The 11,635-nt window shown below is 38.8% G+C and overlaps 1 protein-coding gene across 1 annotated transcript in view; it reads right to left on the reverse strand.

Annotated features, from left to right (window-relative positions):
• The window catches only part of DNM3 (dynamin 3), a 212,304-nt gene that overhangs the window by 103,481 nt on the left and 97,188 nt on the right, over positions 1-11,635 (reverse strand). The window contains exon 17 of the mRNA XM_018566844.1: positions 3,381-3,490. Within this exon, the coding sequence (XP_018422346.1) occupies positions 3,381-3,490 (110 nt within the window). The remainder of the gene's footprint in view (positions 1-3,380; positions 3,491-11,635) is intronic.

Below are 11,635 nucleotides of genomic sequence, written 5' to 3' on the forward strand. Positions count from 1 at the left end.
ACCCCTGTATATTACGGTCCCTTAAGAAATCGTCCAAAAGTTTCTTGAACAATTCCACATTATTTGCTGAAATCACCGCCTGTGGCAGTGAGTTCCAGACCCTAACTGATCTTACTGTGAAGAACCCCCTTCGCCCCTTGTGCTGGAATTTTTTTTCCATCAATTTTAGGTGATGGCCTCTAGTTTTTGTAACGGAGTTAATTTTAAACAGTTTATCGCTAATGTTGCTACCACCATTAAACATTTTGTACATGGAAATCATATCCCCCATCTGTCCCTCCTAAACAGGTTATACCCCTCTATATTAGTAGCCCAGTCATGCGTGCTGTCCAGCCAGGTTTCCGCTATACCCACTATGTCGAAGTCCTCTTCAATTAACCTAATTTCAAGCTCCTCTATTTTATTTGCCAGACTTCTAGCGTTGGTGTACATACATTTAATTCCTCTCTTTTTGTGGGACAAAACACAAAAAATCCCCAGCACACCTGCCAGCTAGCCTGCAACAAAACAAATTACCCTGTCAACAGTATGCGTTAAAAACAGAGGTTTTAGTTGCACAAACATTTGGCAAAAAATATGTAGAAGCCACACCACCGCGCCAAGGCACCTCTGCAAAGTGTGGTCCTAACTCTATCTATACGAGTCTCCAAGTGTGAGCATATTAATGCAGTCGCTAAATTACATGCAGTGTAAATTACACTTATCTCCAGACAGCAAACTCTCCCGGGCGCTCCGGGAGTCTCCCGCTCCCGGCTGCCCAGGAGAGAAACACTGCTGTTTCTTTTTTTTTCTTTATTCTGACACGGAGCTGTGTCAGAATAGAAAAAAATAAAAATAAATTTTGCCCATAGGAATGCATTGCTAGATTCCTATTGGCTATTTCAATTTGCAATAGCCAATAGTAAACTAGCATTGCACCCGCCCTCTGCTGCAGTTCTCCATCAGGTCCATCAGCAGAGGGCGGGTGCTGTTCGGCATCTATAGGAATAGACCGCACAGCAGCGAGTAGCCTACCGGAGGTTCGGCTTAGCCGATCCAGATGTTGGATCGGCTAAGTCGAACTCCTCCTGCACTTTGGGTCGGCCGAACATGCTGAGCATGTTTGGCCGACCCGAAGCCACCCAATGTACGGCTGATTTCAGCCGTACCAGCCTGAAGTGAATAGCGCGAACAGCGTTCGGCTCACTTCGCTTTAGGTCGGTCATTAACTCGGCTGCCTACGGCAGCTTAGTGAATAGACCCCTAAGAGATGATCTCATCAGTGTGTTGCTTTTTCTTTTCTGTCTAGTCACAGGCTGGGGGAGTGACACCACCTATCAGGGTTACTTAATTGCCAGACAAGACCGTGCTGTGTGGCAGGACTGTGTAAATCTCAGGACTGGATGCATAGACATATAAATCCTTTGGAAGGTAAAACAGCTCCCATATATGTATTTCATGTGTGCATTTTGTTGTCTGGCTGGAGTTTAGCTTTAATATTGTATTAAAAAAAGAGTTGTTATTGTCCTGAATCATGTAGGGGTTGGCTGCATAGGACCTAATTACTGACAATTATGTTACATTTTTACTGTTTTTTGTTGGTCTGTAATAACTTTTGCAGAGCATGTATTCATCTAATTCAGTGTTTCTCAACTGGGGTGCTGCAACACAGTTGTGTGCTGCCTGAGATCATCAGGGGTGCCGTGACAAAATGAAACAAAAATGTCCAAAGTGTACAAACAATGTGGATCAAGCACAGTGTCATTTCTCCCCTTCCCTGCCCACTTACAGTATCAAAATCTTAAACTGTGGCCACCGACAGCATCTTTAACGACCGGTTTTGCGATCGGTTGCTGAGAATCAAGCGGGTGCCCTGTGAGCGGCTCCCTAGCAACCAATGACATTGTTGAATGCCATCAGGCAGCCTGCACAGCATACTTTGCTGCCTCTCCCCTGGCCCTGCAACACAAGCTACTACCCTGTGAAAGCTGCCCAACAGGATCATAGCAACTGAGGACATGAGACTTTGGGGCCCCACATTGTGTGTTTTCTTTTCTTCACATTCAGTTCCCATTCACACCACTGTGGTATGGTAATCACACGGTTCTTTGAAATTACCACACGCTACTGCCCCAAATGCCCCTCCACCTGCAAGCTGCTCAAATGCGCCGCAACGCACTGTACCGCATTACCATGTGTTGCAGTGAGGCTGAAAAAAGTAGTGCAGTAGTGTACTTGTTAATGGCACCCCCAAACGTAGCCATATGCATTTTTGCCTTTGTGTTAACACATGTCAAATGTGCACAAATGTGTGGTCCAAAAGCACGTGAAGCTTGCAGCTCAAATCTGCAAGAGCTTCTTCGCTGTGTTTGGCACGTGTGCAGCAGCCCATTGGAGTGAATGGGCTGACATGCGTCAAAGTGCACACAAACGCGATGTGTGGTAAAGTGTGAACTGTGCCTTATACTGGGGTGCCTCAAGCTTTGTTTAAAAGTGTCTCATAACTCAAAAAAAGGCTGAGAAACACTGCTCTAACCTTTATGCCTTCCTCAGAACGTGCACATAACTAACAATTACTGAACCAATGCAACGTGGTAGTTATGTCAACCCTGTCATTAATATAGAATTCTAAATAAATCTGTTCACTGGAAAAAGACTGTAATTACATAGCCCTCCTCACACTGCTCCACTGCTGAGGAATCCTCTTCCAAATTCTGGTGGGAATTTGACACTTCCAGTAGTGTCAATCTCTTGGGTCCCTAACAATGCTCACTGTTTTCTCCTCCCTGTCCTCCACATTACTGCTGTGCCCTGTAGTGTTGTGGAGGTCAGTGGGAGGAACCAATGACCACTGGGAGGGACACAGGAGATTGGCACTAGGGGTAGCGTCTATTTCACTCCAGGTGTTAGAAGAAGATTCCTCAGCAATGGAGCGGCGTGGGCAGCAGGAAAGCTATGTATTTACAGTCTTCTTTTTAGGTAACAGATTTATTTGGCATTTTATATTAGCCAAATTAATATATTTTTAATTTTATATTGGCCAATTTAATATATTTTTTATTTTATATTGGCCAATTTAATATCAGCATGATCTGTGACAAGTTTTGTCACCTAGGGAAAATTGGGCTAAACCTAGCATTTTCCTTTAAGATACATCTCATGGATATAAAGATGAGATCTAGTAACAAATACATATTTTACCGGTATATTGGCCAATTTAATATCAGCATGATCTGTGACAAACCATAGGGATAAGGGAGAATCTTAACGTAAAATATTTTTGTCACCTAGGGAAAATTGGGCTAAACCTAGCATTTTCCTTTAAGATACATCTCTTGGATATAAAGATGAGATCTAGTAACAAATACATATTTTAGTTTTTGTTCTTCTTTTCATCCTACCTTTGCTCAGTGTTGAACAGCGCAAAGATGTGTTTGCTGGACATGAAGCTTTTTTCCACATCTCGAACCTTCAGGTTGTCCAAAGGTAGCATGTACTTCTTCTCTTTTTCCTACTCGGAAAGAAGAAGCAAAAACAAACCAATAAGCCTGGATACAGTAGAAGTCTCACACGGTGCCAACATTGCACAGCATTACTTCCTTCACCTCAATTAAACTTAAATGAGCTTGGCAGCTGGAAGGACTCTTAGCTAAGCAAGGAATATCTGAGAAAGCCCAGTGCCACTGACTTCAGAGAACTGTGCCATTTGTGTATCAATAAACGTATTGTGTACAGCCTCCCTGACTGCAAACATGAACTTACAGTGGACTGCAAAAAGCCTACAGCAATTATAAATTAGTACACCCAAACCAAGAAAGTCATTAGACGGCCAGCTGGACCCATGTCACATATTCATTCCAAATCAGGTGCCCAATATTTAAATATAAATCGTGCCTGGTCTTCTCTTCCCTGATTGCTAACAGTGGTATGAATAACTGGCATGTCTTCTCTTTTCTGCTTTTAAACCATTAGCTCTTATATGATTGTTTCACTTCAAACTTCAGAAATGTAATAACACTGTGAATTCTGAAAATTTTCCACTCTAAAAGCAGACTGGTTTAGCGCACTTGTATTTTGCAACATTGAAATAGCTTGTCTATTGCTGATCAAGCATGGAGAGTCCTCATTCATTCTGCAAAGTTACCACTATACTATAACTATACGTATGCAATAGGAAGTAAACATCATGGTAACAACTTTAAAAAGTAAAAATAATTTTCATTAGCCTACTGCGAGCTGTAAATAGTATGCTTTTGCATAAAATGAAGAAGCTTGGGGACATCAAATTGCTAAAGGAGAGGTAAGTACAGCAGACTTTAGTTCCACTTTAAATGGACATAGGAATAAAACCCTCTCTGATGTTACAGCTGCTAGATTTAAAACAGTTTAGGAAATTCCTGAAACACCTTCATTGTTTTGGGACAGGGATGGGGCACAAAGTGCCATGTTTACTGCAGCAGAAAATGAAAAAAGTATCTCATGAGTTTAAAAGTAGATCAGAAAGACTGGCTATGCCACTCTCAACCAACATTTCTTAACATGTTTATAGTCATGGCACCCCTTAAAAATCTGCAAAATCTTGATGCACTCCAGTCTATAAAATGTAAATATAAAATTTTTAAAAGAGATGTGTGGTCCCCCAAAAATCCATTCCAGATCCTTGTACTAGGTAGGGGCCTTGTATAGATTTTAAGGGAAGTCCTCATCTTTTTGTTCCCTCCCTACCCACCATTCACATTAGAATTGCACCCTTTCACATCAAAAGCCCCCCTCCAGATCAGGAAACCCTCTTCACATCAGCTTTCCTGCATGCTCACATGCACCCGTGCTAATGTACAGTGAACTACCACATTCTGATGTAATAACTACAGTAAAAATGTAATGTTCACCCACTGCTGGGGCGGGCACATGTCAACAGGAAGTACATATAGGAGTCTACAGGATACGCACAACATAATGCATGTTTAGTTCTGCTTGAATGTGATTTTAAAAATTATTTTCAACATTTTTAAACCTGTAGCTTTTTCTAAATGATTAAATGAATATCTGGTAATCCCAACATGAAGGTCCCTTCTCATGCACAATAAATGTGCTCCAATTGTGCTCTGGTAATGTCACCCTGTCACATACGCCCCTGATTGAGCCTACCAGTGTCCACACTGTGTATGTCACACTCAATAGACCTATCCAGAGATATAATTTGTGGATGATACTAGAGCATGTGTATGTAGACAGGAAGTGGTAGAAAAAGGATGGAGGATATCAACAAAAATAACGTAAAAAAGCATGAAAAATCGTGCTTTTTTTAGGTTGGAGAAATTGGCAATTGTTATTATACAAAGTAGTTTCGAAAAACTAAAATCAAATAGTTGGGTTTTAAACAATTTGGTTGCTCCTTAATGAGCAATCCTTCTTGATCACAAATTGATTATTGTGGACAATTCATGAAAAGGGTTGTGGATTTGGGCATATCTATGAATGGGTTACCAAGGTGTTCCTCTGTCGTAAAACAGTAACCAAAGAGAACAATTAGAAAAACTTCCAAGCTCGCCAATTCTTTCTTTGCATCACTTCATTTCAACAGTGTCTCCTGTGAAGCTTTCAGAACACACACTATTTCAGCTTCTGTACAAAGCCTTTAAAATCCAAAGTATCAAATGAAAAAGTCCTTGTAATGATTTTATCTGTTTCACTAACCTGCAAATTGCCACAACTGTCTACTGACTTAACTATAATGAAGAATCCACTTGAAGTTATGCTGACTCCAACTATCCAATCATTTGCAAGTAAAAATCCTGTTTTTTCTTCTATATGATTGGGTATTCTTTGCAAAGTGAATTTTTTAACTATGACCTTGATCGCTCAAATAAGTGAAAATTCACTTTGCAAAGTAAAAATGAAAATTACATTTTACTCCTTTAGTAAATAGTGGTCACTGCGTTGTGTATCAACAAGTACCAAAAAAGCACTGCCTTTCTTGCTCATTAGATTCTCATTAGTCACAAATTAGATTCTAACCATTTTTCAGAGTAGGCTTTCATCTGATTGGTTGCTTTGGGACAGGTATTATTCAGCAGAAGCTAATAAACAAGGGCAAGCCAATAATGCTGAAAAATATCTCAACACGAGAGCAATAAAAACAAAGCAAATACAGTACATTTGAGATTTTAAACATCTAGCAAATCGCTAGTGTATTACCAAAAAAGAAAAACAACTTTCTCTATTACCTGCCAGATGCTGTATACTGGTATTGACAATACCAACTGCACTACTGCTGTCACAGAAACACTCTTTTGCACTCACCCAAAAATACATATTTTAGATATTACAATCAATGAACTGTGATTACTTTTTGTTTGATGAACTGTCACATAAAATGTAAAAATCCAGTTTAACCTCAGAGGGAAAATTTTGCATTCTGTATTGTACATTTCATAACTTTTCTCTATAGAATCTTAACCTGTGACATTTTCCAGGTCTGCTGTCCGTAAAGCATGGTAAAAGGTTAAAGGATTTCCTAAACTACGCCTACCCTTTCATTGGCAACATAAGTACCATTAATCATCATCATCTATAAACAATCATTGCCATGGAAACATTTGTGTATACATTTTAATGAGAAAAAAGACACGGCTTTTGATTTTTTTTTCAGAAATAATGATATCCAGGTTTGGCATTTCCTGTTCAAGCGTTTGGCTTAATTCAGAGCCCCTGGCTATGCCTTAGGGCCCCTCACTTCTTCCAGACGTCCTCAGCTGGCTAAGAGCTTTGTCCCCCCCCCACCCCCACCCTTGTCAGTGCTGTTTTATCATTATGTCTGGATGTGATATTCCTGGCAGACTTTTCACTGAAAAAAAAAAGTTTAAAGGAGGTTTAACTCCTTCTGAGTTCTTCACTTTCTAGGTTACTGGGGAACTCCATAGAACAGCGATTCTATGTTCTTTAACACTTACCAATACTACTGCATGCACTGCAGGCTCTTGCTGCAAGTCTTATGATTTTTTTAACATCACAATTTGTGTTTTTTTAAGTTCTGGAACAGCTATTTAAATTTCAGACATGAATATATGTGTGAAATCAACAATAAAGCTACTTTATGTTTAGTCACCAATTTTACTCTCTAACAAAATGCTTCTTACTTTGGAAGTACCATGGCACCTTCTTCAGAACCAATACCCATCTAACATATTTATTAATTCAATCGAAAATTGTTATTATGGAAGTATCATGGCACCTTCTCCAGAACCAACTTCCATCTATTCACATCATTTTGTAAGTACTTTCATAGGCTGAAGAAAATGTTTAGTGTAATGTGTCCATTGTTTTCCCTGGTATAACTCACTTACTGTATATGCAACAAGAAACTAGACACAATGTTAAATCCAGAGCAGATTAGAGACTACTTGGGAAGTAATATGCTAAAGGGGACATTTTATCCTGGTGGTGTATGCTCTAGGAACAGACAATAAAGTAAAAGAAAACAGGACCAGAAGTTTTCTCTCTGATTTCACATACATTGATTATTTAGTCAAAAAGTATAGTACATGCTTATTCACTTCTATGCAGTCATATACCCTACACCCTTTGGTGTTATCTGGCACTTAGTATGCAAGCACTGAGTGAAAGTGTAAGCCTGGATAGAAAAGTGTATTTACCCATTTGGTCAGCAAAGTGATTGCTTTGCTGTGTGCTGTTCGGGGATGAAATGAACTTGTGACACAGTAACTGACAGAACTCACACCGCTGTCCTCGTTATTCCAGAACTTGTGGGCATAAGCCATTAGAAAGTTTTTTATGACTTTCTTTTTCTGGGAAGACAAATGTCAGACCATACCTAGTGCTCCTATTTGCTGCTCATTAAGAGGATGATTTTTAGAAATGATGTTATCTGTGTAGCCACAGACAATTAAGGTACCTATAGAACTGTGAGGTAAGTCACAAGTTCTCATACACCTAATCTTTGGGTGTCCATACAAACAGGATGACTAGGTTTGGGCATGCATTCCTGTGTATGGCTCTGAAAAGAGCTAGTGGCCAGGGTAGGCAGGTTACTCCAGAACCTCTTATCTTAGAATGGAACAGTCATCATAAAGGGTTTTATTCTTACCCATGCAATTGATTCTTCCCTAGAGAGTGGTTGGCAAGTAAGCATCTGCTTCATGAACAGATATGAGATTGTTACTTGATCTGACCTAAAATGGCTGGACCAAGAGATTTAAAACTCACGTCTATGGACAGCCTTGGGCAACAATGGTTTTCCAGAACAGCTTGGTAAGCAAATCATTGTTGATACTTGTTGTAACAGATGTAAGGAGATGTTTAATGTAAAATTCGGCTTTGTTGAACTAAATTTTTACAGGGTGGTGGGATATCCTAGCAGGGGTAAATAAATACTGTCACCTAAAACTCATCAGCCTCATTTGTGCCCCAGGACAAATGTTGTTGGTCACACCAGATCAGTACTGTATATGTATTGGAAGCACTGGTATGTTCACAAGAGTATCTGGGACCAAGCACATAGTGGCTCTGAAGAAGGGGGTGTAGCCCCGGGAACACAATACCCTAGGGCTGAGTGTATTATGCGATTGGCACTCCTGCAGCTGGAGATTGATACACGTTTTTTCAGCAGGTTACCAAGAGGATTACAGCTACAACTGATGACTACTGAGATGGATTTTTGAAAAAAGGTTCTCCAATCACTACATTTGTGAGTATGTTTTTACTTCTGTTTTATATTAATGAAGTGTAACTACACAAGGGAAGGCGCTCTCTGGTTTTTGTTTTCAGAATAACTGATCAGTGAAGTTCCCCAACCTGATGAGGTGTGGCCACCCTGAATGAAGTGGTTTTCGTTGCATATAAGCGAGGTCCCTTTGTGGCTGGTGGATGAATTTGTTGGGCGACAAGCACATAGTGTGTTTAAAGCTGAACTCCAGACAAACAACTACATTTAAAATTGATATAAATATAAAAGAGGTGTCTTATCTGCTTAAGTATTTGTTTTTATGTCCATCAAGTCCTAAGGTTTACTCGGCCCTGTATGACTATACAGCCAACCTGATGACCAGAGGTTTCTCTGCTGCAGTTAACCAATAAAGCTAGGTCATCTTGCTGCTGCCAACTGAATATTGAAGAAGAACCACAGTTCACCTCTCATTCTACTCTCTTCTACTCAAATACAGGCTCATACATTTTTAGTAAATGACCCTCAAATATAAGCAGAAGGCGTAAGTTTTATGTTTTCCCACTTCAACTTTCTTGTTTTTCACACAGGTGATTGCTGTATGATTTTACTGGGACTGAAAAATGACAGCTTCAAAGAAAGAGAATTAACTGTGACAACTCAATTTAATCTAAAACCTAAACAACACAACCGGAAAATATTTACTTTCAAAGGGGGCCTTGCAGTAAAAATGCATGGTCTGCATATTAATGGAGGCCTTCTTCCCCTTGATTAATACTAGCATTAGTGTAAACACATAACACCTTTAGGGAGAAAATAATTAAATATGCTTACCCGCAGAGCCTAGGCAAGATTCTAAGGAAATGTTGAGTGCCTGAAATCTTGTGAAAAGACGCTCCTAAACTTTGTTGGGGTGCTATCTCACAAGCATTTGGTTGCTCAGCATTTCCTGGGATTAATATTTGTTAACTTTTTTCCCCAGTGTTTTTTTTTTTTTTACAGTAATGCTACTGTTATTAATGCTGGAGGGGCCCTATTATATTAAGCGGACCTTGAATTTTACTGCCAGTTCTGCTTTAATCTAAAACACGTATATACTTTTCAAAATCATCATGACTACAAATGATATTACAATAAAATACAGGCAACGATGAAAACTCACCATACCATACTACTGTACATGACAGTAATGCGCATTATAATGCATAATGTGTTATGATCAAACACTAATCTTACATTGCTTCAATCCACTCTACAACATTGTAATCTTGCTTCATGTGTAACAGGTTCATTTTAAAGGGCATTGATTTTCTTTTCAAGTTTTTTAAAACAGGTAAATTGGGTCAGCTTAATGTGAATAAACCTTTCACTGTATGTTGTTTAGAAAAATCTTTCTATTTATAGATTGTGAATGTATACTAACATACAGTTAGTAGCCATACTAACTAAATATGGCAGGCAGCCATATTTAGTTTTTTATATACTTGCTGGGCTTTTTTCTTAGTAACGAAGCGCAGTGATTGTGCTTCACTATTCGTTTTTCTTACTACAAGTCTTTTAGTCTGATGGGACTGTCTGAAAACAATCTATCGGTGGGATATCCTTAATACAACAAATGTTAAAATGAAATACCAACCTAAAAAATAGAGTACACCAGGTAAATAACATGGAACACCATTTTCAGGCAAGCCTTACAAATCTGACTCAAATCGTGTAGTATATTTTCCCTTTAAATTGCTGAGTGCCTAAATAACGAGTAGCTGAAAAAAAAAAGCAATGGCAGTATTTGCTGGCTACTTTTGCCACTGGCAAACATCTGCCATAAGTTTCTATCAATAATGCAGTAGCAGACGAGGTCATTTAGTGGCAAAAGTTAGAGTTTTGTAAGGCTCTGTTTACTTTATCATGAGTAACATGAAATCATAGTAACATGCAATATCTTGCTGGCTGAAATCCCTGTTCTTCCATTCTTCACTGCATTATCGTAAAGATTTTACCATATTCACGTGTTTATGTTCCTTCTGCTGTTCCGTCTAAGGGATCTCCCACTATATGCTGAGTTCAATATATTTTTACACTATTTATTCAGTTTTTTTGTTTTTAAACATTGGTTATGGCAATTAGCAGTGATTCTGCCTTCTGCATAGAACTAAATTATTTTCTATAAAATAAAGAAACACTGAACTCAGAAATTAAATATTAAAAATGAATTTAAGTACTCTAACAAAAATGTATCTTGTTTGTGTATCCCTTGGCTGCAGATCCTCAAATCATCTATGAATTGGTACACTATCCTTCCTTCCGGAGGGTGGATACCTTTGTTCCTCATGGTTCCTGTGTGTGTTGTAAAGTAGCCACAACTCCAAGCTCACTCTGTTGATGGACTACAATCTCACATTTAGTTTTCTTATTTGTATTAAAATTATAGTCTATCATGGGAGCAAGCTTGGAGTGGTGGCTACTGATATTACCAGTAAGTTGCTGTTCCTTTACTATCCAATTCACTATCTAATTGCAGTATGGGCCAAACTGTATTTCTGGTACTGCAATGGAGAAAAGTAGTACCCGACTGTTATGCCTGTACTAGAAAGCTTGCAAATTGTTTTCACAGGTGGCACGAAAGTACTTAGAATGTGTGTTCCATTGTCTGTCTACACCTGCACTTTAAGTACGGTACAACTAGAAGTATTTTTATTTCCATATTTATATTATCTATATCTATATTATTAGTTGTAGATTTACACAGAACAATTTCTTCTTTCCATGTCCTTTAAAGTGCATGTAGGTTTTTTAGGTTTGGATACTCCTTTTTCCCTCATCCTAAACCTAACCGGGTAATAAGGTGAAGAAAAGGTTTAGCTTAAAAGAACAACCTTTAAGGCTTCTGCCACTTGTTATTTCTCAGAAACCATTTCCATTCAGATGTCATAATTATTTTAGCTTTAAACATGTTCTGAATAAAATATGACATTT

The sequence above is a fragment of the Nanorana parkeri genome, unplaced genomic scaffold (genome assembly GCF_000935625.1).
Source record: "Nanorana parkeri isolate BGI_ZX_2015 unplaced genomic scaffold, ASM93562v1 scaffold982, whole genome shotgun sequence".
Lineage (NCBI taxonomy): Eukaryota > Metazoa > Chordata > Amphibia > Anura > Dicroglossidae > Nanorana > Nanorana parkeri.